Source organism: Anarhichas minor, unplaced genomic scaffold (genome assembly GCF_050575085.1).
Source record: "Anarhichas minor isolate MPS153535 unplaced genomic scaffold, ASM5057508v1 ptg000026l, whole genome shotgun sequence".
In the NCBI taxonomy this organism is placed as follows: Eukaryota; Metazoa; Chordata; class Actinopteri; order Perciformes; family Anarhichadidae; genus Anarhichas; species Anarhichas minor.
This window is the reverse complement of record NW_027466472.1, coordinates 6,874,759-6,902,448: the sequence shown is the minus strand read 5'-3', so window position 1 is coordinate 6,902,448 and position 27,690 is coordinate 6,874,759. Positions and strand designations below refer to the sequence as shown.

At 40.5% G+C, this 27,690-nt stretch overlaps 1 protein-coding gene across 1 annotated transcript; it reads left to right on the top strand.

Annotated features, from left to right (window-relative positions):
• Positions 1-27,569, top strand: pde2a (phosphodiesterase 2A). Its single transcript, XM_076100561.1, has 30 exons — positions 1-27; positions 975-1,064; positions 1,315-1,403; positions 4,271-4,380; positions 5,369-5,424; positions 5,674-5,733; positions 6,487-6,643; positions 7,330-7,382; positions 9,945-10,019; positions 10,135-10,176; positions 10,749-10,817; positions 10,908-11,038; positions 13,594-13,705; positions 13,859-13,898; positions 14,391-14,454; positions 14,726-14,807; positions 15,215-15,389; positions 16,510-16,622; positions 18,196-18,273; positions 18,382-18,504; positions 18,613-18,683; positions 19,171-19,293; positions 19,386-19,473; positions 20,493-20,540; positions 21,106-21,180; positions 21,293-21,392; positions 22,304-22,416; positions 23,564-23,602; positions 23,731-23,837; positions 24,101-27,569. Exons 1-30 carry the CDS (start codon positions 1-3, stop codon positions 24,333-24,335), a joined length of 2,745 nt encoding a protein of 914 aa, XP_075956676.1. The 3' UTR covers positions 24,336-27,569.
• Positions 27,570-27,690: the final 121 nt, after the last annotated feature.

Here is a 27,690-nt window from a genome sequence, read left to right as displayed (position 1 = left end):
ATGGGCCGGATGTGCAGAGGCAAGAAAGTAGGAAGAGTTTAGACTTCTGTCTCTCTTTTTTCATTCTTCACACAACTTCTTCTGCCTTTTTACAACATCATCATCCAACATGACTTTCCGTTATTTCCACTGTACGATTTATCGTGTCTCGCCCCTCTCAGAGGCTTCCTGTCTTTGATTGTGGCCGTTTGGAACAGCTATAAACACTCTTTTTAAACACCTTAACTTGGTTGGACAACACTTAGCACAGACTAGTTTATTTCAAGCATACTCTGGCCTTTACTTTGAAGAGGAGTCGTTTCTTTCTAGTTTGTTTCAGTTGTGATCCTTGATGCTTGTCTGTCTTTAGGATTTGTGCGTGTCCTGAATTTTGACGTGGGAAGATTTTTGATCAAAGTCAGAAGAGATTAAGAAGAACAGATCTTGTTCAATTTGATCACACTGATTAGAGGCAGGCTGTAATTAAGATAACCAGCACTCTCCTCCAAGTTAAGTGCTTCTATCCAGTCTTCAAAGAACGCAACAATGAGAGGAATGCAAATATCTGTTACGTAATTTGTGAACCATGAGGCTTTTTGCTGCCATTTCATTCCATGGATCACTTTTGCTTCTTGTCAAGTGCGTGGTTGTCACAGTGCCAAAATTAAACAAATACATTCATTGAGGGTCCGAAAGAGCAAAACTAACTCCAGCAATTTCTGACGATGTTTGAGTTCATTTAATTTTGAAGTACCTCACTTGTGCCTCCAACAAGCACAGATTGCGATGCGTTACAGAGTGTGACACAGTTTAGATATTGTATCAGAGGCCTTTGCAGCTTGCCAAGCTAACTATCTGGGGAAGAGCTGTTGTAACATAAAACCCACAAAAATAACAAACCCAAAGCCAAAGCCTCAGGTTTTTGGAGGCACACATTGAGATAGAAAACAAACAACCAAAAAGACATCAGGGCATCTGCTTGTCTCCTTCCCCAGGATGCTTTGCTGCGGCTGGCAGCGGTTGCTGATGCGGGCTCGCTTCGAGTGGCCCTCCGAGACAGCATACACGAGCTGCTACCCAGCACGGTATTTGCACAGACACACACAAACTCTACAGTTAGCACAAACAACTAAACGTAATTGATATTGTTTATGATTTATCATCTGAAAACTGAAAGATTCCTGTTGGTATTCAGAGCGGTGGAGCTAGAAGCCTCGGCCCTGACATAAGACCAGGGAACATTTTTGCAAATGGATGAAGCTCATCACTCATCAAATTAATTAGAATCTGATTACAAATGAATGTGCACATACATGTGTGTGTGTTTTATTCCAGGAGTGTGTATGTGTCTACATGCTGGAGGGATACTCGAGGCTGTTATCTGACGACCCGCCACATGAACTGCCACGGGAGGGAAAGATCAGGTGTGTACTCTTTGTGTGTGTGTGTGTGTGTGCCGCAGATGTTTCGCAATAGAAAAAGGAAGAGATGAAGAGGGGAAAACAGAGACGCTGTTTTCTCTGTGGGAAAAGCAGGTGTTACCTGAATGATTATGAGCCGCTCTGCCCCAAATCACACGATCAACACGGAGACAGGAGTGTCGAAGAGAGAGTGTCATCATTGAGGCACACAAGGAACTTCTCTTTGTTCCTTTTACTTTTTTTCTCATCTCCCACATCTATTGCTCTCTCATTAAAACACTCCCTTTATCTCCCCCCGCCCCTTATTACACATCCCTCTATCCGACAAACTATTTCCCTCTTCATCTGTTATCCTATCCACCTTCCCACCGCACTGCATTAGTCTGTCGTGTCCCTTTTTTTTTTACCTATCAGCCTGCTTACTCCCCAAAGAGCCATGAAGCACAAAAAGCACTAAGCACTCCCCCTCCCTCTCCCCAGCGCTCCTCTTTCTTTCTCACCTTCAATCCCTCTCCCCGCAGAAGCGTCACAGGGCTAATAGCTGAGGTGACAGCGCCCGGGGTCCCTCAGTGAGACGCCGCGATCCTTTCCACTCTTAAGTGCTCTCTGAAGCTCTACAACCCCGCATGTTACTGCGACTGCTGTCCAGGCTCCGGCAAAAACCAACACTACATAATAGATGAAACTGTCTGTTTGTCAGACAAGAACCCCTTTCCCAGCACCTCATCGCCACACAAACACAAGCTCAGACACAAACACACAAGGACACCAGCACAAACCATACATACATACATTATTACATACAGTATGCACAGCCACACTCATACTGTGCTCAAACACATGCACGCTAGAGGTAATGGGGATATTACAAGAGGTACAGGGCACTTGGTCACTTTTCTCCCTCCAATTCACATGCTTATGTAAGCCTGTTATGAAGATCGTGGCGCACACACACACACACACACATACACACAATGAACCCATCTGAGAGGCAGAAGGCCACTTTGTTTGAGCCTCTTTCCCGCCCACTTTCCAATGCATACAAGCCCATTAACTGGACCTTCACACACACACACACACACACACACACAAATATGCACCAACCAACCAAAAGTGGTTCCATGATTGTTCATCCTCTAAACTATTTGTTGTGGACAAGATAACTGAAGCCTCACAGCCAAACAAGCTATTGTTTGACTGCTAAAGGTAAACTCACAGTCCAGGTCTAAAATATGCAGAATACAGTGATAAGTATACACAATGCAACTGCACAACAACATGCAAACCGACCAGCGGCTTCAAACCGAGAACCCTCTTGCTGTGAGGTGACAAGGCTTACCACCGCACCACCATGCCGCCACTTAATATGCAAATGATTGATAATTTGATGTTTTTTGCCATTATATGTCATAATGATTTTGACAACATTCAAATCCTGCGAGCATAATTACTGCCATTCCCCACCAGAGATGCATAAATTAACAAAAATATGGACAAACACACAGACAAATAACTGTTATAGTGGAGTGCCTCTCGAGCTCCTAAAAACAGAGAGGAATTATTTCACGCACTGTTGATCGTGTCGTTCTTGTTCTCTGTCATCCGCAAAATCTCTGTCAGGAGCTGCAGTGTTTCTCAACGATGGTTAAGCATTTACGACAAATGGAGCTCACAGCGGCGGTTCAGGCAGGAACATGAAGTCATTAGCATCACACAGATCAATTAATCATCAGCTGATTTCTATGAGTGCCAAATACACACCCACTCACCCACATCTACTATATCTCGGTGGTCTATTTAAATGTCCATCTCTAGGTATTTGCTACTGCTGCTGCCGCTAACAGTTGTCATTGGCCCCCACTGCACAATAAACACAACGCCTACCCCGCCAGCCTTGACCTGTATGATATTCACATGGATATATTGCTGCTGCTAACTGTAACTGTAAATTGCATTATCTAATAGGTATGTCATATGTGCACAGAGAAAACTAGATTACAGTGTTTTTCATAGCGCCCCAGGGTGGGTTTTTTTGCTCTTTGCCGTGCCCGCCATAAATTGGCTTCATGGTCGTGCACAAAAGCTGCTTTGAACAAAGACATTACACAAAGGTCAGCTGTATTTGTCACCATAGTAAACTGTGTGAGCTGAAACAAATGGACACTTTCAATCAATGCACCATGCAGAGATTTGGCGGCAATGGTTTGAGGGGATTTCAGACTCTGTGAGCATGTAATGGAGGGACTGCTGTTGTGTGTGCGTGCGTGCATGTGTGCGTGTGCGTGTGTGTGTGTGTGTGTGTGTGTGTGTGTGTCTGTGTGTGTGTGTGTGTGTGTGTGTGGCTGCTGGAGGGTTCAGTATATTATTATGTGAAGCACATAGATTGTGAATTTACCTGTGTGCATGAGTGAAACTATGTTCCTTCTTTTTGTCCTTCATGTCCTTATTCATGCAAGTCTGATTGTTTTGCTTACTTACGTGTGCAGTGACATGTGTGTTGTGTGCGCGTGTGTGCAAATGCATGTGTCTTTGTGTCATTTGGCAGTAGTCAGTCTAGAATAATCAAATGCCTCATAAAACAGATGCCCTCTGTATTAGTACGTCAGTATTAAGTTCATATAATTTAACAATGAATAATAGTTATATTCAGACATGTTTTGGTTCGTGTCAATGAGCACAAAGTGTCTGTTTTTGTAATGCTGGTTATCGGTTTCCCATTGGCTCCAATTGTGGTCCAAATCCCCTCATCCTCTTTGTCTCCCCATTGTCTGAGAGACTGTCTCTTTCTATTTCTCATTCTAACTGATCTGCTAGAGGTAATTGTCTTTCTCAATTATGAGTCGAACTCAACTTGTGTCTCTCTCTCTTAGGAGTATCGTGGACCAGCTGAGGCGATGTCAGTGTGTCGGCCTTCCTCCGTCCGAACTGCCAGAGAAATACAGAATCTGCCTCGCAGCACCGTTACCAGCACACAGAAGAGGTGTGTGTGGTTTTCCCACATCCGTCTATGTTGAAGGGTTTAGCAACAGCTAGAATGATGCTGGCGGAAAGACAAATAGACCAACATCTGTGTGTGTGTCTGTGTGTGTGTGTGTGTGTGTGTGTGTGTGTGTGTGTGTGTGTGTGTGTGTGTGTGTGTGTGTGTGTGTGTGTGTGTGTGTGTGTGTGTGTGCTTGTTTGAGCATGTGTGAGCTTGCGCCTGTGTATCCAGAGGAGCTAAGAGATGTCAGAGCGGGGGAGAAAAAACTAACAAAAGGAGGTGGAGAGAGAAGTAGTGAACAAGAGATGATGATTGCCGAAAGATAGGTATGGTGCTGCGTGGGCAATACAATTGGGCAAGAGCAATGAGGGTCTGTGATGAGAAAAAAAATTCAAGAACATGAATAGAGTGCAATGAATAGACTCTGCATTCCTCTTCAAATTAACAGAAATATGAGAATAACCTTGAGGGCTGTACCGTAATCATGGAGACATCCTAAAGTACACATGCATGACCGCTCTGCACTCAGTGGATCAATAAATACCAGTGAACATTAAATGATGTTGCAGAAATAAGAGTTAGTTGGGTACCAATGTGGTAAACACATCACATTGTTTGCTGTTTTGTCTGCTGTCCACACATGTAGCAACACTTACCTCCAAGATCAAACTTATTTTCTACATTAAGATCTGCTTTAGCTACACTACACCGATGATAATAACAAATGGGAAAAAAAATAAAATAATAATAATAGGCAGTGTTAATCAAGGACATTGGGGGTGTTTTTTTTCCCATGTTCATTTCTCCTGCATATTTCTATTTAGTATTAGAACATAGAGAAAAAACAAATAAGATGAAGAGTGAGACAAACGACATGGAAAGCCAATGAAAGGAGGAGATAAATAGACCAAGAGTATGTTGTGTTTGAATCAATGTATTATTGTTATGAATGCTTTTCTTTCTTTTTCTTTTTCTTTCTTTCTTTTAGCTGTTGTCATTCCTCTCTTGAACCAGGAGCGGGACAAGGCCATCGCTGTCTTACTGGTGAGTCCTTGCATTCAAGGACAATCAATATGGTAATAAGTTAATAAACCAAAGTAACAAAAGTCTACAGTCTGCAGTCTACAATGTTGCCTCCTCCCTTACGAAAAGGTAGATATTTACAGTTGAATAACATACGTGTATTCATTTACTTTTATTTAACATTCACAAATTACACAACAAAAACACAGAGGCAGCACAAACTGTAACAGTCAAAACTGAACTGTAATGAGATGTCTGTGTGTGTTGTAGGTGGGCTGTAATCCACTATCTGATCAGGATGAACTGCATCTTAACATGCTGGAGAAACATGTAAGCTCTCTCTTTCTCTGTCTTTTATGGTCAAAAATATACAAAAAAAATAAATGAATAAAAAGCTTGGTAACAGTAGCTGACTAACTGGAAGAGTTTGCTTTGTATTTAGCTAACGAACAGGTTTTGGCACAGGGCCTTTATCAGCGTGTTTTAGAGAAAGGGTAAAGCACAGCCAGTATATACTCTACAAGAAGGCATCATTTATTGATAATTCAATGAGAACTAAACTTATAGATGGCCACCCTCTGAAAGATGCTGCACTCATGGAACGTACAGCAATTACACAACAAAAGGTTGTATAAAAACCGCAACAATTATCACAAAGTCACAAAAATGTCATCACAGCAGCAAGTTAGAATTTAAGCACACAGTGCAAGAACTACAAAACTCTCTTTTATTAAATAACTAAAATATTGCCTCCCCCCCCAGTTGTAAATTTCTGAGATTGCAAATCCAGAAAGCCTGTTTCCTTTTCTTAAGAAAGTTAATGTTCACACCCACATCAGTCCGAGAAAGACCTTATCAATGTTTTATCTCAGCAATAATGTGTATTTTGCATTCATTATCCTGTGTAAGACAGGTGATGTTTACTTCCATGGCCTTTCCATTAATTTTTGTCGGTTCTCTGAAGGACCAGACGAACGCATCAGACAGTATTTCGTCTGATGATTTACTCTCCCAAATTTACTTTCAACTCAACATACTTTGGTGCTTGTGTGTGTGTTTCTGCACACATGCATGTCGTCACAGGCCTCAGTGGCGTGTGCGCGAGTCCAGGCTGTTCAGACGTCCTACCAGAGGCCTCCTCTCAGTCCCTCTCCCATACAGTCCCACAATGCACTGCTGCACCTCAACGTCTCAGACCAGGACTACTGCAAACTGGACCGCAACATTCTGCAACTCTGTGGTATGCACACACAAATGGTTAACAACATTCATGAAGGCATATTAAATAAACCACCTCCTCCACTCTCTCTCATACATTTTACATTTCCTACACCTCGTGTACACAAAAACACAAAACTGTGAGGCAAACACAATCACACACACAGTCACACTGGTATATTTGAGGTGAGGTATGTTAATTGGGCTCTTTGAATTTAGATGGACTCCATCAGTTGCACAAGGAACGTGTGACAGCCCCTGTGTGAAAACACTGTTTGAAATCTCATGCATAATGGCAGTGGACCTGCTAATGCTGTTCTTGTGCACATACACATTCATCAACATTGTTTTCTTCCTGGTAATTGTAAGCAAATTTGAGTTGGCTTCAGTCTCCTCAGTTTTTTTTTTGTCCAGCCTCTGCCTCACCTCTCTGCTTCTCTGTCCAGCTCTTTTCGTCTGTCTTCATCTGGAGTCCAGGCAGCCCTCGTTCCCCTGTCTTGTCTTCATTATTAGTCCCTCTGTTGGCTGTTCCCGTTCACCCTTCCCCGACCTCGCTGTCTCCCTGCATCCCTCCCTGGATTGCTTTCTGTCCACTTGCGTACATGCTCTGTATTCCCCCCCCCCCCCCCGTCTTCCTTAACGCCAATCTGCCCTTGCTCCTCTCTGGTTTTTACTCCCATCACTCTCTCTCTCCCTCTTCTCTTTCAGGTGAGCTCTTTGACCTTGATGCAGCCTCTCTCCAGCTCAAAGTCATCAATTATGTAAGTGGTTGAGATCTTCCATGCTCCCTCGTGCACACGCACACTGAGTTAAAGACGTACAGTACATGCAAAACATGAAATCCTTCCCTTCTTGCAGTCATTACCGGTACCACAAGCTTTTTATCACACAATAGTCTCCCCATACTATACCTCCTCCATATATCTATGTGAGAGGCTTTCTGTAAAAAGGAGGGAGGCAGAGGGAGAGGTGTAATGATTTATTGCAGTGAGGGAAAAGCTTTAGTTGGGAGAAAAGACAGAAAGAGGAGTTATCAGCTGTACAGTATGTGCAGAAACCTGACAACAATTTAAATGCATGGAATTATTCACCGATAAAGAAAATATGAGATAGAGAGGGATAAAGCGAGAGAGGACAGAGATCTGAAGGTTATACTGCATCAAAGGGACAAAGTTACAGCTACAGAGAACCTTACTGGATGTACGCACATACTTCTAAGATTCTTTTTTTATACTACTTATTGAGCTTGAAGGACTTGTTTTGAATTTTTTACAACACGTTTTGGTAAGTCAGACTTTGTCTCCACATCAAAAATCAAGGACTTAACATTCATTGGTCATTCATAGGATTTGCTGAACATCTTTTGGTCAAAATGAAACAATTTGAAAATGTAATCTTGGAGTTGTTTGGACATTTTGACTTTATTTTGACATTTTAGAGAACAAACAATTAATTGATTAACCTAGAAAATAATCAGCAGAAACATCGGCAGAATTATGATTACTTGCAGCCCTAATATACGTAATATCCAAGGAGATTCAGGAGATTCAGGTATTCAAAATATATATATTATCAAACAACAGATAAGACCTTCGATTTTTATTAATGCATCATAAAGAAAAATAATGTGAAAATCTGATGTTACAAATACCCTTCCAAGCTTACGAACTAAAAGTAGTTCAAATATTGACCCTTTATCTTGAATTATTGCTGAATGAAATGAACTCTGGTGCATAATCAGAGACTTTTTTTTCACCCTCTTTTCATTTTTCTTTAACAAGGACCTCGTTTAGCGTCAGCAGCAGTGATATGTGTCCTCTTGCAGCAGAAAACATAGATACCTTTTGATGCATGGGGACATAAACTCCTTTATGAAAATTGGTTTAAAGCAATCGGCTCCTTTTTAAAAATCAGGGTATTTTTCTGTGAAAAGGGTCAAATCTAAACAGCTATCGCCTACCTGCCCTTCCCTGCTACCTTGACTCTGCAGGACTAGTTCCATGGGGTTGAACAACACTGCAGCAGAAGTGCACTCTGCATTTAAAATGTTGGAAGTGTCGCCTCTCAACCTGAATTTGTAGTATTTTTCCTGCATCTGAAGGAAGGGGGGGGGGGGGGGTGAGAAGTTGTGATGGTGCAAAAATACAAGGCTGCAGGGGTTTTAAAATGTATTTTGAATCAGACATGATTTGTTTCGCCTTTTTATTGTTACCGTTGTAAAAGGGGGTGAGAGGGAGGAGAGGCGGGAGGAAAGGGAGCGGGAGATTGTTGCTTCTGAGGAATCGTCAGATTGTTGGGAAGTGCTTGGGGCAGCTCTCATGGGATTAACTGCATTTGGGAAAAAAAGGGGGGGAGGGGTTTATTATTATGTGTGGGTGCAGCGACTTGCTTTGTGTGGTGTGTGATTTGTGCTGTTTGTGTGCATGTCGACTGCTTACGTGTGTGTCTCGGGGGCGGGTGTGTTGGCATCTGCTGTTGTATATATCCCTTTCCTGCTTGTTCTCTATCCAGCTCTGTGGATTACAGAGAAGAATGATGTGTGAGGAAACGCAGCTCTTTTGACTGTGTGTGGGTGTGTGATCATGTATATGCTTGTGTACCAACAGTATTTGTGCCATCATGCACATGTGCGTGTGTGTGTGTGTGTGTGTGTGTGTGTGTGTGTGTGTTCCCACCTCAGCGTGAATTTCAGTCTATGAATGAACGTTTCTCATCTCAAATAACAGCAGAAAATTGGTTGCGCCTCTGCAGGTGTTGAGCACACAGCAGAGGCGCAGAGTGCACACACACACTCCTTCGTTTAGACACACACAGACACCTACAGTACATGTGACTGTGTCTCTGTGTTTATGGGATTTCATATTCAAAGAATGATCTTGTGTTAAAATCCCAGCATGTTAATGTATTTTCTGTTATATACACGGTATGAATGTTTAGATCGCTTATTCAAAGATGCCCATGAGTAAAACAATGCAATATTAATGGGAATATATGACAAGAAATGCAAAGCTATAAATAAATCCTCTATCTAAATCTAAATTCATTCCAAATTTTATAGTGTGAGACGTTTATTTTTCTGTAAATAATAGAAATGAGTCTTTATTCACAATTTGATGCTGCTGCAGAACAATGAAGACACCTTGAATTCTTGCCCCACCCTAGCTAGCCCCAGTCATTTTCCACTGTCCACTGATTTCTTATCTTATCTTCTCACTTCGACTTCGCTCAGGAACATCTTGAAGTGAGGCCTTAAAAACAATCTGACTGAGTCTGATAAAGAGAGCTTTTTTTGTGATTGAATTTGTGTTTGTGTTCTCCTTCAGCTGCAGCAGCAGACTCACTCGCAGTGTTGTTGTTTGCTACTGGTGTCTGAGGACAACCACCAGCTTTTCTGCCAGGTACACACACACACACACACACACACACACACAAACACACACAAATAAATGCCATCTACCATTTTAGCAGGACTCAATTAAATAAGCCGTGACCTTTGAACTCTGTGACTTTTAGGTAGTTGGAGACAAAGTCCTGGAGGAGGAGATGAGCTTCCCGGTGAGACCAACAAATACAATAATTCATTCCCAGGAAAAGTCATTTATTTATTTGCATCTATTGGTCTGTTCGTGTTCTTTGTTCCCTGTTAAGTGCATCGTGCCTTCATTCAGTCAACGTTCATTCATTCACTTGTGGTTCTTACAATAGGTGGTACACCAAGTTCTGTTTAAGGGGGGTTTGTTGGCATTTTTAATAGGGATCCTTTAACAGAGTGTAGTAGCCCAGTGTGTAGGTCTCTTTGATTGAGACAATAGAATAAACGGATATTAGCATTATTATTATTCATATAATAATGACATTTAACAGGCTTTCCACTACGGTGTGAATAGACCGTGTATCCCAAGCCAGATGATTTGTGAAATCTTAAGAGGAGTTAGTGTAGGACACCTTAGATTTGTGCTTTGACAAGCCAGGGGATGGACTTCTCTCAGAATAAAAAAACTTTATTTATATATTTTGGCTCTATAATAATCTCCAGGGACTCTCTCATCAATTCTGCTTTCCTCCTGTCTCTCGCCCTCATCATACATTTTTTTTTTTATCTCTCTTCTTCTCTCTCCTCTGTTCAGCTGATGTTTGGACGCTTTGGTCAGGTTGTCGAGAAGAAGAAGTCAATTACTCTCCAAGACATCAGTGCTGTAAGGAGACATTTTCTTTCTTATCTATCCATCTATCTATTCGGCCTTTATATTAAACAGATTTTTTTTTTCTGCCTCTCTTCCTCTCAGGAGGAGCGTCGGCAGCTGTCCAGCATGCTGGGCTGTGAAATCTCCTCCATGCTTTGTGTACCAGTGGCCAGCAGGGCCACCGGTCAGGTGGTGGCACTAGCCTGTGCCTTCAACAAACAGGGTGGGCAGAGGTATGTATGTATGTGAAAGACCATTTTCCTTTTTGTGATCATAAGTTCACGTTGAACCATTTCATGCTGAGTAGAGTTACGGTGAAAACAGCTGTTTCAACCTCTTAGCTTACCTTTAAAATCACTATAACTTAGGGACAGATGGCTTTACTGCTGAAGTATATTTAAAATGCTGGGATGTCAGTCTGAGATCACTTGGATTTTCCTAATTCCTGAAGCACTGACTCATGGTAGAGACAAAGATTTATCTGACAGCGGCTTACAGTCATTTTGGGATGGGTAGGCCTGATTGGTTGAGCTCAACAGCTGAGATTTGTTGAGTTTTTAGAAGTGAATAGTTTGCTGCTGTTGCCACTGAAACCAGCAGAATGTGCTGCATGCTCCCTCAGGAACGGATGCCTTCACTTTGGAGCTTGTGTCTAATCGCAGTCTGGCTGTGTGTGTGTGTGTGTGTATATGTGTGTGTGTGACGATGCAGATGGCTATGTGATGATCTATAGTCAGGTCATGAGTCTGACAGCGGGTGGCTTGGCTGCCTGGTTTGGCACCATGTTTTGGCATGCATTTGTCTGTGTGTGTGCGTGTGTGTGCGTGCATGTGTGTGTGATACTGCCTGGCGCTATGGTGCATGCTATCTCCTGAATACAGAAGTCTGTAAAAACGTTCTCCAGCTGTGTCTGTTTGTTAAAGAAACAATGTGGTAGTGTGAGGAAAGTTTTTTTGTTTTAGTTTCTGTCTATCCATCCATCATCCATCTGTCAGGCAGCATGTCTCTACTTATGTTTAAGTGCTGGGAGATTAATGTGTTTTATATATTTTTATTCCCCGAAACAGACTTCACTCATATGCTTGCACTCACATACAGTACAATCCCTCTCCTCTGCATGCTCTCTCTCCCTCTCTCTCTGAAGACTAAGATAGATGAGAGGGGATCATGTCCTGTAATTTCTCCCTCTGCCAGTGGCACTGATGACAGAGCTGGCATCTCATTACCATAGTAACAGCAGCGGGATTATAGTCGCAACTGTGCACAAAATGTGATAAATCTATCCTTTGCTTCTAGCACAGTCATCCTGATTCTAGTAGAGGCATAGATCACAAAGATGCATCCCCTCATCATATAGATTGCATATTCATAAGCAGAGTTTTTTGGAACTTCTCTTGTTCACATGTTGTGACACCAGTAACAGGTCCATAACTCAGTTTTGGTGCCGGGCAGCAGATAAGAACACGACACATGATGTGAATACACCACAAAAATAATGATCCCGCACCCCAAAAGCAGCGGTCTAAGAATTTTTAGACTTAATATTCAACATATATACAGTACATGTTGAATATTAAGTTGGCAGCAATGTTAGGAAGGCCATATTAGTTAGATGTTGGATTTATTCCTGAGGCAGAGTCTCATACTGATGCTTTCTTTGCTGTGTGTGTCCAAATTATTGTCTTTGGAAATCGACTCCTGCTGGTTTTCATTCTAGCTGCAGAAATGTAGACTTCTTTCTATCTAGACCACAAAAAACTAGCTGGTACAACAGAAAATGATTTTCCAGCCTGATTTACTAGACTGAAGAATAATAAAACTATGAACTTAATTGCCCTTAAATTGAGCTTCTCAGTGCTTTTTCTAGGCTTGGGTCAAATCCTGCCTCCCTTGCTACGATAGGGAAATAAAGCCCTTGAGCAACACATCACTCAGGACATCAACAGAATAACGTGCCACTGCCCTCTGTAGGCAAAGCGAGAAAACTGAAAGCAATTACCAGCATCACATCGTGGTCACTGCAGATAATTTCATTAATCAGTCTTCATTTGGCTGCTTAATGCTGCCAAGGAGGGTGACACTCACATTCACCACCTGCAGGAAAGCAGAGTTTGATTTTGTTTGTTTTTTCACGTGATTTTAGTCGATAACTGCATTGTGCCTCTGTTGTAGGGCTGCAAAATAATCATTATTTTCTCAATAATAATTTCTCAATCAACCCATTTATTGTGTGATCTATATAATGCAGTGGTGGAAGAAGTCATGAGATCTTTACATTACTTAGTAAAGTGCAAAGTAAAGAGCAGCAAAACTTGTTTTAACTGTCACGAGTAAAAGTACTCGTTATGCAAAATGGCTCAAGAGAGACATTTATCATATATGCTTTATTGGTATTTTACTTTTCATGAATAGTATAATTTGTAGATGTGTCATTTTAAGAGATGTATATACTGTTGTTTAGTTTAATCTATAACAATGCATAATTCATAAACTGATCATTTTTTACGTATAATATCTTTTAATTAATTTAGTTTACATTTTCAGTTTACAGTGATATAAAACAGAAAATGCAGCAAATCCTCATTATTGTGAAGCCGGAACCAGAGAATGACTTGCTTGAAAAATGATTCATCCATTCAGATCAGATTAGTTGCAGATTGATTTTTAAGACAATCAACCGTTGATTTACAATTTACCGTTTACTGTGTGTGTGTGTGTTTGTGTGTGTGTGTGTGTGTGTGTGTGTGTGTGTGTGTGTGTGTGTGTTATTGTGCCTTGTCCGCTGCAGACACACCGAGGCAGATGAGCATGCAATCCAGCACTGTTTCTGCTACACTTCAACGGTCCTCACTTCAACGTTGGCCTTCCAGAAAGAACAGAAACTCAAAGTGGAGTGCCAGGTATGCTGCACTAGCCCACACACATACTCACTCATACACACATACTCACTCATACACACATACTCACTCATACACACACACTCTCACACATATTGCAACACAAATATGCTTGAAGTTAAAGAGCTTTTCTTGTCCACTGTTTTTTCCACACAGGCGCTTTTACAAGTGGCCAAGAATCTTTTCACACACTTGGGTAAGTTCTGCCCGTCTGTGAAGAAAGAATGTCGTAGTACAATTTGCGTTAATGGCCGATATTTAAGTGATCACCTAGTGAAACGAATAGCGCACGTAATTGAGTGAGTTATTACCAAAAAGCTGATTAAACCCAGGACCATAACCGTAAAATGAGAAGGGCATTAAGCGATGGCTCCACCTCTCTATCGTCTAATTACACTGAGTCATTTAGATTCTAATCCAACAGTAAGCACCAACTGCAGAATAAGTCATTGATGATTCATCGTGATTGCAGGTGCAAAGAATTGATCCGCTGGTAGAGCAAATTGCCCTCTCACTGTACCAAACCGCTGATTATAGAGGCTCTTATCATCTTGTACAGCTAATCCACAGCAACTCACTGCATAATCTCTGTTTCCGTCTATCTGGGCTTTGCTGTTATTCGTTTAATTTCCTCTGTTTTCCCTTTTGATCCCCCCCCCCCCCCTCTCTCTCTCTCTAATTCTTTCAGATGATGTCTCAGTGCTGTTACAGGAAATTATAGTGGAGGCCAGGAACCTCAGTGATGCAGAGATGTAAGCCCTCTGATTCATCTTCAAAGGGATGTTTCAATGTGTGTTTGAAATAGAGTGTGTTCAGTGTGGATGTCTTTATCTCCATTTGAAAAGGCTATCTTGGCAATTTGTTCTTAACCGACTTGCCGCTTTTAATTAAAGTTGCAAAATGACCTGAGATGAAATGAGATAAAAAACATCCTAATTTTCTCTGCTTTGCTTCGCTCCCCATCAGCCCTCTAACTCGGTCTGTCTCTCTTTCTCTCTCCTTCTCTCTCCTTTCTTTCTCCAGTTGTTCAGTGTTCTTGCTGGATACCTGCAGTCATGAGTTGGTAGCGAAGGTGTTTGACGGAGGCGTGGTTAGTGATGAGGAGGTACGACACACGAGCATTCAGTTACACACACACACACACACACAGAGACAGACAGATGTATGTGTCTGGAGTCTTTCCTGTGACCTTTTTGAGGAGAGATTTCATGTCTTTATTAGCGAGCTGACAGTAAAGACAGGCAGGAAACGATGGGAGAGAGAAATGGAATGACATTCAACAAAGGTCCCCATCCAGACTAGAATGCAGGACGTTGTAATTACAACGTCAGCGTCATCTCGGTTGCATTCGTTATGCTTTTGCCCCACATATCCTGTCTGACTCTGCTGTCAACAATCAATTCAAAACAAGTGTAAAAGATAATAGTGTCTCTAGATTACATAAGCAATTGTGTGTGTGTGTGTGTGTGTGTGTGTGTGTGTGTGTGTGTGTGTGTGTGTGTGTGAGTGCAGAAGGAGTTTCGTATTCCAGCAGATCAGGGTATCGCAGGTCACGTGGCGACCACCGGTCAGATCTTGAACATAAAGGACGCCTACTCCCATCCTCTTTTCTACCGCGGTGTGGACGACAGCACCGGCTTCAAGACTCGCAACATCCTCTGCTTCCCCATCAAAGATGAAAACAATGGTAATAGCAGCAATGACTTACACACACACACACACACACACAAAACACAGAAGTTACTTCATTCAACATACACAAGAAGTCACAACTTTCTTTTTTTGACAAAACTTTGTTCATAAAGCACCTCTCATGCAGGTTAGTGCAATTCACAGGTGACAGAAATATTAACCAGGGACACAAATTGGAGACTAGATTAGACTCAAAGAATGAAATAGATAAAAGACAAAAACAAGAAAACAATAATAAAAGATATAAAGATATAGGTAATTTGTAATTAAGTGTTTTATGGCCATTATCTAATTAGTCAAGGTGTCAGGTTTAAGGATATTACACATTCAGCTTTCAGCAGACTGTTTCAGCAGCTCGGAGCGTAAAAGGTTTTTCCTACTGTACTTAAATACAATGTGGAGACATCTGCCATCTGTAAAGGGAGGTGACCAGCTGCCCCTGTAGAGTCCAGTAATGCACTGATAATGCAATAGCGAGGCTACCGATAATATAATAACGAACCAGATTTAGTTTCATTGCACTATTGGTAGTTGCTCCTCCAGTATCCTGTACAGCACGTACCTACTCTTCCTCTCTCCTTTTAAAAAACGAAGCTGTTTCCACACATGTGCTCTCTCAGAATAGCACAAAGAGTTGTTACATCACATCCTTTTCTCCTAAATGTTACAGTGCATAAAGTGCAGATTGAAGAGGCAACCATCCTCAGCGTGTTCCATACTTAGAAATTGCATTACTTTGATGCTGCTCCCTACTTCTTGCTGTATCCAAGCAGAAACACTTTCTGTGATTTGCCTCTATATCGAAAACTGTCAGGTTAAGAGTTTGAATTCAAAATCTTTTTATGTGCAATTAGGTTCACCTTCAGTGTGAAATTAATTTAAGTTAGCGGCCCTATTTGATTCAACGTCTGTTCTGCACCTCAGACCGGTGCATTCTGTGCCTCATTTTCCTTCCGTCCTTGACTCACATCTTCCACTCTCTATTTTTCTCCACCATCAATTTTCTCTACTTTCCTTCTTCAACTCATTGCCTCCCTCAATGTCTCACCTTCCCTTTCCTTTCTCCATCTTTACTTCTGTCCTCTTCCCCTTTCTTTAAACCCTCCATCTTCTAGAGGTGATTGGGGTGGCTGAGTTGGTGAATAAAATGAACGGGCCGTGGTTCAACCGCTTTGACGAGGACCTGGCCACGGCCTTCTCCATCTACTGTGGTATCAGCCTCGCCCATGTAAGTCTCTACCTGCAGAAATAACTGACTCTCTGTAACCATTTCATTTTCTGACTCTGTATATTGAATAGCCACAGACGGCTGGTCAGGGACAAGCCATTGAACAGTTTGCAGTGTATTTATTAAATTCTGCCACAACACCAGAGAAACAAATAAGCCCAGCTATAAACCGAGCATATTAAGCATAAAGTACATAAACTACACAGTTGCTAGATAAACATAATCAGTTGCAAATTGATTAACAGCTTAAACGTCTCACTTTACAATAGAAGACGGCTTCTATCATTTTCTCTTATTATCTGTTAGCAGCAACGATAATGTATAAATAATTCAATCCCTGCAAGTTCCATGCACCGTAATAATTTCTAATTAAGTTTGACTGCATGAGAGGAATGAAATAAAGTTTAGAATATAAATTAAAGTGTATCCGTCCTCAGTCTCTACGTAACGTAGATCTTGTTTTAGTGCTGTCAGAAAGATCGATCCTGTCTGCAAAATGGGATCCGTTCAGTGGGAGCAAAATGCTCGGTCAAGGCTCAAGGGAAATTTAAAGACGTTCAGTCTGTGATGGACCTGAGTGGCTTTTATGGTGTAGTTCATAGGCAGTGGATGACTGCTGCAAACCCATTGGCACACATTCAGCTACACTAGTGGATGTAGCTCACCAAGACGATGATGAAGTTAGGCTGTTGTGTTGTATTGTCAAGGTTTTTATTGTTGACATTGATTTTAAATCTATCAGAACCTTCAACAACCCAGTGGTGATAATCTCACATTAAATGAGATTATTGGTTGTTTTTTTCATTTGCTGCAAAACTACTTTTTTACAATGTGATGATCCAACTTTGTCATCGTATTTCTCATCACTGCAGCAACTCTCACCTTTTACAAGAACGTAGTAGAAATATTAAAGCAGTCTTGCGATCGATTGAGTAATATGATGGATTTACAGTTGATTTAACATAATGTACCTTAAGAAAGGCACTGTAATGGAGATGGAGTTCAAGCAGACCATAGATTAAGGAAGGAAGGAAGGAAAAGAAGAGCAGCTACAGAAAGTACAGCTGTGGTGACATTTTATGCATCATTTCCGATTCACCTTCATATTAAGCACCTCTTGCAGCGTGTGACCTTTGAAGGACTGCAGGTCATTATTGGAAGTTTATCTCTAGACTGTAAAGATATTTGATTGGAAAAAGAATTGCCTGCTAGGCAGCTCGTTAATCATTTAAACAGGACAACATGCATTATGTATCAATGCTCACTGTGTATCATGGTGTAGGCTACAGTATGCTGTGGGTTGGCACAAAAATGGGTTCAGCAGGATGATCTGTAATAAGCAGACGATATTGTTGCAAATTATTTATCCCTGTTTGGAAATCAAGCTCTGTTGGATGCAACAGATCGAACACCATCTCAGCCTCCTTAGTTATCTTTTTTAAATATATAGAAAAATAAGGAGATTGTTCTACTACTGGTCTAGTAACTGGACTGTACATCATATAGTAGCCAGTTATGTGTGAAAATAAATAAACTGTATAATGTTACTATAATATCATGTTTGTTTCTCTAGTCTCTGCTTTACAAGAGAGTCCATGAAGCTCAGTTCAGGTCCCACCTGGCCAATGAGATGATGATGTACCATATGAAGGTAACATCACATTTGTACATCTCGCTCACTCTCGCACTCAGACGCATTGTATTTACTGACACTGTCCGTATTATTTACTCAATATGATTCAGTATGTGTATGTTGCAGGTGTCAGAGGAAGAGGTGACTAAGATGCTGGTAACGGGGGTTGAACCCGTGATGGAGATCCACCCCTGCTTTGCCGAATTCACGTACACGCCTCGCTCCCTACCCGACGACAACACGCCGTTGGTAAGAGACAAGTGAGAAAGAGAGAGACTGAGGGGGATTCGAGACACAAGGTGGAGGATGCCAAACAGAAAAAATAAATGTAACTGATCCTGTTGTGTGTGTCTGCAGTGCATCCTCAGCATGTTTGAAGACATGGGTTTCATCAACACATACAAGATTGACGTGAATACTCTCGCCAGGTCTGACAAATCCATCAATTCATGTACTGAATATAAGAGCCTGTGTGTATGAATGTGTCCTCCAGTTACTTTAAGTAGTCTGCATTGATGAATAGTTTCTGATTTGCTGTTCATTTTTCACTCTTCCTTACCTGCGATTTAATTATTTTATCACTCTGTCGAATCCTTTACCGTGATCACATTCTTGTCAGCTGCTTTATAGTGCGTTGGAGTAAATGGCTCTAGTAACAAAACTGACAAGATATTGGTCTGAATTGATTAGTAGAGCGGGAAAATGAATTGAGTTTGTCAAATGAAGCTTGTGGATGGGCGGGTTGGTAGGGACAATTTCTGGTGCTACTTCTTCAGCATTGAAAGAAAGAAACAAGAGCAAACCGCTGCATAGCTTATAAAGAAATTATATATTGGAAAATCACTTGATTACGTGCTATAAGCAGCATCCGTTGCATGCTGTGTTGTAGGTGATAATCAAACTGTTTGGTGTCAGGTTCTGTCTGATGGTGAAGAAAGGCTACAGGGACCCTCCCTACCACAACTGGATGCACGCCTTCTCTGTCTCACACTTCTGTTACCTGCTCTACAAAAACCTAGGGCTGTCCAACTACCTCGAGTACGTATATAACACTCATCCCTCCAGGGGCACAAGTAGCCATACGTTTAGTTGTTTCTAACCTTAATCCTCCTTCTTTCCTCTCTTTTTAGGGATATAGAGATTCTAGCTCTCTTTGTCTCCTGTATGTGCCATGACCTGGACCACCGTGGCACCAACAATTCTTTCCAAGTCGTCTCAGTAAGAGCACAAATTATGTTTATTTTTCTGCTTTATTTGTTTTTTTATTTAGCCTTTATTTATACAGGATAGTCCTATCGAGATTTAAAATCTCTTGTCCAATGGACAGCTGGCCAAAACAGCAAAAAGTTAAAAAAACAACAACAACAAAAATTCAGTCTTAACAGTAACAGACTCAAAACAAACCGCAAATTGCATCAACCAATTATTTAGCAGTGTCATTTAGTAACATGTACGTTCAGTGTTCAAATAGTCCTGAAGCCTGTTTTTATAATCTTTCATTCTTATAAAAGAATTTAGTTCAAAGTGTCTCTGTAACTCACACCAAGATGAGGGTGCAAAAACGTTTAAATCACTTTCACCATAAACGATGCGGGCTCGAGGAATTGTCCGCATGTTTTAGGCGTCAGAAAAGAACAGCGATAATTAGATAGATAGTAGTTTGTGCCTTACAAAGAAAAATGTACCAATACTCCATTCTACGGTTGTATAAGGAGGACAAACCAACTTTCTCATTCAAACTGCAATGGTGTGTACGGAAACCTGAATCATGGACAAATAGTAAAGCAGCATAATATACTGAATTTAACATTTTCAAAGAAGACCGATTCACTATTAGAGAGAATAAACCTCCTGAATAGAGTGTAGTAGAACATCACTGCATCTGCACTTTAAAAAGCAGACTATAAACTGACTTTTAGATGCTCAGGATGGAGAATATCAGTAAAAGCTCATCGTGATATCAGAGTCTGTGTTTCTCCCCATCTGTGAATTTGCCCCAGTGAGACACTAGATGACATTTTGATTAGAAGCATGTTCCTCTGCTCCACTATAATCATCTATAATCACTATAACCCTCCAGCACCTAAATGACGCACACTCCAACTCTCGTTATGCAACAAAGGTCATAACGAGGACAGTTCAAGAGAAGGGTTTTACTGAAGGATAATGTTTCATTTGAATCAATATGATGTGTACTTAATAAGGATTGTGTTTCTTTTGTCTGTTTCTATTTTCAGCAATCTGTGCTGGCTGCTCTATACAGCTCAGAGGGATCTGTGATGGAGGTAAACTAGCAACCAGTTACATCACATCACAGGGACTGGAAATCTATCATAGCTATAACAACACGAGGGATCTGTGCCTATATTGATATTCATTACATGTACACCCTCCACTGTAGTTCCGTTTAGTTCTGCCATAAGTAATACTATTGAATTATTATCCCTGAGGCCATAATTAAAGGTTGTGTTGTACTGGATTTTGTTGTTTCTATTTTTGTATCCCCTCTGAATATTAAGCAGTCCACACCACCACTAAATATGGCATCAATGAGTGCATTATAATTTGCAGCATTTGCAGCATTTAACTTTTGTAGACTGAAAAATATAATTTTCTTATATTTATTTGTTCCTTCCTTGTTGGTGATCTTCATTACGTGTGATCTACTGATGTTGTTTTTTTACTGGTACGACACCTAGTGGCCAAATTCAAACTTAAATTCCTTCGCAGCAGTGATGAGGCACTGGGACACATATGAATTGGCTTTGCTTGTTACATTACGACATGACTCAGCATTCCTTTAGAAGCTGCATTTTCAAATGCCGTTATGCTTTTTATTTGCCACGACAGAGACATCACTTTGCCCAGGCCATCGCCATTCTGAACACTCACGGCTGCAACATCTTTGATAAGTTCAACAGGAAGGTAAGATATAGAAAGACATTCACACAGTACAAATTGTCTCTCACTTTTCATTTCCATTTACTTCATTCTGCTTTCCCACCAAAAAAAATACATTTTTTTATGTTCTTTTTAGGACTACACGCGCATGCTGGATTTGATTAGAGACGTCATTCTGGCGACAGACCTGGCTCACCACCTTCGCATTTTCAAGGACTTGCAGAAGATGGCTGATGGTACGTATGCAACAGTAGTTCAGTATGCACAGCCACATCTCTACTTTTGCTTGAAACTCACGACCCCGAACAGCAGAGGGAGGCTTGGAAAGCATTTTGTAGGTTTGCAGGTAAGTTTCTGTCAATTTCTTTTGGCTAAATAATCACTGACAAATATATACAGACTGTTCATTTCCTCTGCTGGCTCCTTTTCACAGCACCACCCAAAAGCCACATAATGACTCTAGATTTTCATTATTTCCTGACTAATTTTTCTGAGATCTGAGTTCAAATTTCCAGCATTCATCATTCTGAGTAATCCTCTTATTTTATTGAACTCTTAACCCTTTTGAAGAGACAGTTGCTTTTCTCTTTTCTTATATAAAATAATTGGCTGTAACCTACTGCCCAGCGATTTGTTTCGCCTGAATGCAACCAATTATAGGTTATCCTGAGTGGATGTCTCCTCGGTGGAATCAATTGTGTGCTGTAGTTTGAGTAATTGAAGGACATTATAAGCTTTTAAATTAGTTAGTGATTGCCTTGCACCACAGAGTGTGTAACTTGTCAATCACGGACAAAAATTGTTTGACCAAACACAGAATGGAAAATCTGCAGCGTTAACATGAATTTTAACATAATTTCTTCTTACACAAACTGCTGGTCCCTGACATACAGCTGTGGCTTCTGATCATCAATCTCTACTATCACATAGTGACAGTCCATTTTGCTTTAAAATGCAATGAGTTAAAAAAAAATGAGAATATTATTCAGTTAAATGTTTTAATCTGAAATTGTACAGTGGTGTGACGTTGTCAAGAGTCATCAACAGTGGTTTCCCTCAGATCTTCACAAAGTTCTGTTTTACTGCCAAAGGAAGTGTGTAATTTCAGCTTAGAACGAGTAATTCTCTCTGCCTGTGTTTGTTTCAGACGGATACAACCGAAAAAACCGTAACCATCGCTCGATGCTTCTGTGCCTGTTGATGACATCGTGTGACCTGTCGGACCAAACCAAGGGCTGGAAAACCACACGCAAGATTGCTGTCAGTTCATAGTCGACACCAATATCTACACTTTACATTATAACTTTACATATGTAACCACACATTTAACTAAGTGTGTTTAGTTTTAAGTTGGGGAATAATGAACAATATATGAATCGGCACACATGTATTTAGGTCTTAGTCCTGTGAACGGCCTTGTTTGGGGTTTGTGCTACACCCTTTGACTAGTATACTGTGTACAATCATGTAAGTATGTCTCAGTATTGCAGTCCAATTACCCTAGTAATGTAAGGAATTATTCATATTTATATTGAGTAATTAGTGTAGCACACATTGCACACTGCATTTAAAAAAAGATTTGGTATGAGGTAGTGAAAGGACTTCAGTTTCAGACAGTTTATACACTGTCTCTAGTTGACATGCAGTAGCAAGACGTTTCTCCAGAGTGTTGTAGCAACATTTCAGCAGCGCAATAAAGATGATGTGATTCTTATCTGATACAGTTGGAAACAACCTCTCAATCTATATTCTATTATTTTCTATTCTGTGAAACTGCACTGCATTTTAGGATTATGTTTAATCTTGGTTTGCCCCCTTTTCAGCACCAACCCCCTGACCCTTGTCCTAAATCTTACACCCTAAATCTCCAAACACCTACAGCAAATGCACTGTAATCCTTTCTCCCAAATCACAAAAACACATTTCTGTGTAATACATGGCCTGGCTTATATTATTTATAATAATTATTTTCTCACTAGTCAGAAAATGCTCGAGGATTAATGGCAAAACAGCAATCACATCAAATACTGAAATGTCATAAAGGGGAATGATGTTTATCTTAGATTACATCATTCCTGTGATTCAGCATTGTCAAATTACAGTAATATTTGCAAATACGAGAAACTAAAAACACAGACAGGTTGGCATCAAATATGGAATTATGGTATTAGATAGTAGATTGTAACATTACATTTTTATATTTATTAAATGAAAATCCAAAGATCTGAACTGACAGTTGGTTTGTCCAAAAAATATGCCATTAATGAATATTTGAAATCATATTTCATTTTTGTTGTGTGACATTACATAAATAAGTGAGCTGTATTTTAAGTAAAACGTAATCAGTGTCACTGTGAATAAGAAACCATACGAGCAATAACAGGTGTCTGTCTGTCTGTGTCCACAGGAGCTGATTTATAAAGAGTTCTTCTCTCAAGGAGATCTGGTATGTGTCCGTGTACACTGGCTGTTAAATGGCATCCGAAATTATTTAAGTGGCTGAAGTGTGTGTGTGTCATTTTACACAATAGAGTGCTTATTACTCATGTCTGTCTGTATTGTGTGTTTGTGCAGGAAAAAGCCATGGGGAACAGACCCAGTGAGATGATGGACAGAGAGAAAGCGTACATCCCCGAACTACAGATAAGCTTCATGGAACATATCGCCATGCCCATTTACAAGTGCGTAAAAAGAGCTGAAACATTACACCCTCCCTACCCTGAACCTTTGATCAAATATCATTTTGTCTTTGGGTCAATACCAACCTTAGCCCACACATTGCAAGTATTGAACACAGGGAGAGAGTTGAACATTTTCAAGGAATCTCATTTAAGGGTGCTCTAATCAATATTTTTCATATCAACAATGGCTCAAATGACTAATGCCTTAACTTGACAAAGTATCACAATAACTTCTAACTCACCACTGCCGTCTGTCCTTTCAGGCTCTTATCTGAGCTGATACCTGGGGCCACAGAGCTGTACGAGAGAGTGGCGGCAAATCGGGAGCAGTGGACGAAAGTGTCCCACAAGTTCTCCATCCGTGGTTTGCCCAGCAACAACAGCCTAGACTTCCTGGACCAGGAGTATGAGCTGCTGCAGTCCCAGGGTGCTTTCGGGAGCGACGACCACTGCCTCAATGGCTGCCTTGAAGATGCAGAAGGAGGAAGCGGTCAGTGACATCAGCGGGCTGCTGGCGGTTTCTTGAAGTTTTCCGTGGTCCAATAAGAGGTCGATGATACCTTTTTAGCGACCGAAGAGGGAGGGATCTCTCTGCTGTCAATCACTTAGATGCTTAGCAGGCCATGCAGAAGGGACAGGACAAAGTTTCAAACTAACTGAATCCGACAAGGGATTTGAAACGAGTGGATCCATCTGAGCCGGTTCAGTGATTAGATGCCACATGTTGCTTGTGTCTCCAGTTCAGGAAAGCAGAAGGTAGTGACTTTGATCTTTTTCAGCAGCTATACTGGGAAAAAAAAGTTTTTAACCACAAGTTACAAGTTCATTCATACAGTACTGATCCTGATTACGATTGTAAAAACACACACACACACACACACACAAATGTACATGCACATACTGTTTAGACACACAACAGAGAGAGGAAAAAAAACAATTCTTATGGGAAAAAGACTACTTCAACTTCATGTAACAGTGAGATAAAGTGCTATTTACTTTCTGTAAAATGTTTCATAAATGCTTATATTGATTTCAATGGCTCAGCTTTGTCCACACACAAGCAGCTGCCATAGTCCCTCATCTGATGCTTTTGAATGCATGCTATATGGACACCTCACGTATTATTCCTTTTATCTTCGTCAGTGTTGGTTTCTCCACGGCTAAGAAATCAATGCGGTCCATTTTTATACCATCGTGACAGATTTTTGTATTTGGCTCCTCAAAAATATATTTGATTAATTCCTCGTTGTACAAGGGAGATTTAGTTAATTTACTTACACAGCCTTATAATCCTTGTGTGTATTTATTTACTTGTCCTCATTTTTGGGGAAGTTTAAGGGACAAATTGACAATCACTGATCAATTAGTCACAGATCCCTGGCCATAATACCCCACGCCATGCATAAAACATTAAAAACACACGCCCGGTGCATATAAGCTGCTCGTCACTGCATCAAGTATGCATCTAAACCTCGAACAAAGGTCGCTCATGACCTAAGACGCAACCCCCAATTTATTTTTCTCTGCCATTCTTCCCACTACCTTGCACCGTTATCACTTCCTTTTACTTTTTAGATTTCTGATTTCATCATAAACCACTTTAGATAGAGAGCAACCGAAGCCCTTTAAAAGATCCATCTCATCTGTTAGTGTAAATGTGCCAGACTAGAGCGTGTTATATGGAGTGTGTCATTGAGTGTGTCATATGGATCTGCCTTATTGCGCATCTTTGCTGCCTTTCTTAGAGCTTTTAATATATGAAAATTGAAATAAAGAGTCTGTTTAGTACGTATGTTGTATATTTGTTATAGACATAGTTTGAGTATCAATGTGGTGAATGAATGATCACAATGCTCAAAAGATGTATATTTGTGAAATACCTGTGTGAAGACCTCAGATGTCATGTTCACTTCTTTCAATTTTAAGTTATATATACAACCACCAGTGGATAATAGGCAGACACAACATCTTTTTTTTTTTTTAGTTCTCAATGCACCCGAAAATAGTTTTAAAGAAAGAACTAGAGATGTAGCCATCATAGAAATGACTCAGTCCTGATAGCATCAACAGTTCACTATTGCTGCACCCCAAAGGAAAGAAAAATTAGAGATAAGTTCACAGATTGTACCTCTTATAAAATAAAGGGGGGGGGGGGGGGCATTGGGTGTTGTGTTACAATATGCCATGTTCAGTTTTACTTTATAGGAAATGCTGCAGAGCTGGATAAGGTAACCAATGAATAGTTACACGAAGAGAAACGTGTAATAGTCAGGACTACTGTATGTAGGCCGTGTGGAAGGATGAGAGTGAGTGAACAAATGAGTGGATGGATGAGTGGGTGAGTAGATGAGACAGAGAGAGAGAGAGAGAGAGAGAGAGAGAAAGGACTGGAGGTAGTTGGGATCAAGAGGGGAATGTTCAGTATAACTGCTCTTTACAAAGCTGGTGTTGAGAGTGATGATGCAGACACACACCTCAAGGGATCTTGCTAGAATTTCTTCAGTCGATAATGAAAATATTGCAATCATAGTATTTAAATATACAATTGTTCTTGACAGGGTCTCGTGAGGCTGAGTGCTACCCAAATAACCTTCTTCCTTGATGAAAAAATGGTTTGATGTTTGTGTTATACCTACATCGGGATATGCATCGGTGATCTGCCTTCGTCTGCTTCATGGACTGATTATTTTTTACAATAAATTTCTTAAAGGGCGTACAGATATGTTTGTAGACTCTCTCTGTTTCTCAAGCTCTCTCTGTCACGTGTGATTTCCCCACTTATATTACTTTTAAACCACTGTTTCATATGTACCTGCCTTTTTCACGTGCAAAATGAAGTGTCTGCCTCTGTTACGTAAATACCTTAACTTATTATTAGGTCTGAGTTTCCAAAGACATTTAAGTCTTAGATCACAATGTTTCCATGGAAAAAAAAATTAGAATGGCTGTGACAATTTTTAATCCAAACTGCTTTTGACGGTCCAGACCGAGGACAGTGGTCTATGAGTGTGTATCTGTCCCTTTACGTTTGTTTTAGAGAGTCAGGGTTAAATGTGCCAAGCAAACATTTTCTACTTCCTGGCCAAGCTGCAAGGAGAAAAACAGGCATACCTTAAATTAGTTTTGTTCTCTAATGTTGGAGGAAAGTTGAGGGCTGCATTCGTATAAAACTTTTCTGATACATCATGACTGGTCTGAAATTGCGACTCATTCAGGAAGTATGAATCCAATCTATTTCCCATCGTCACAGAACAGCGGGACTCTAACCTGTGATGTAACATCATTGTAATGAAAGATCACCTGTGACATAATCATTAAAAGTGGCAAAAATATATTTGCTGTAAATATCAAAGTTTTCAAAAACAGAAATGTTACTTGATTGTCATTACTACAATGGGAAGTATTTCAATTCTGTAATGTATTTAAAGTGGTTGCATCCTCCTTTTTTCATACCATTTTTGAACAACCCCAAGCTTAGACTTTTAGATAGAGGAGATGAAAGAAAACCATATGTGTATTAAGGTTATACATGTGATACTCTACAACAAATAAGAGCCCAAATTAATCTGAAATGTATACATGATGCTTATACTGAGGACTAAATCCTGTCATCTGTTAATTATTATTTTGTGCTGGTGGTCCTGTTCTTCTTCAGATGTAATGAACAAGGACATTATGGATGAAATGTTGAGATCTTTTCTTTCTTTCTTGGAATAAATCTGGTGAAAGGCTTCTTGGTTGCTGTTTCTAAAAGTGCACACAACACACCATATAATGTAGCGTCACCATACTCTGCAGACTGATTTATCACAGTGGCATCTCTGTTGATCCTGTTGGCCTATCTCACACGCTG

Excerpts from the sequence above, each read along its gene's own strand:
- pde2a (XM_076100561.1), top strand. The coding sequence starts at position 1 with ATGGGCCGGATGTGCAGAGGCAAGAAA. Across the intron at positions 10,818-10,907 it reads CTCTCCAAGACATCAGTGCT|GAGGAGCGTCGGCAGCTGTC; the intron begins GTAAGGAGACAT and ends TCTTCCTCTCAG. Across the intron at positions 18,505-18,612 it reads CCGACGACAACACGCCGTTG|TGCATCCTCAGCATGTTTGA; the intron begins GTAAGAGACAAG and ends GTGTGTCTGCAG.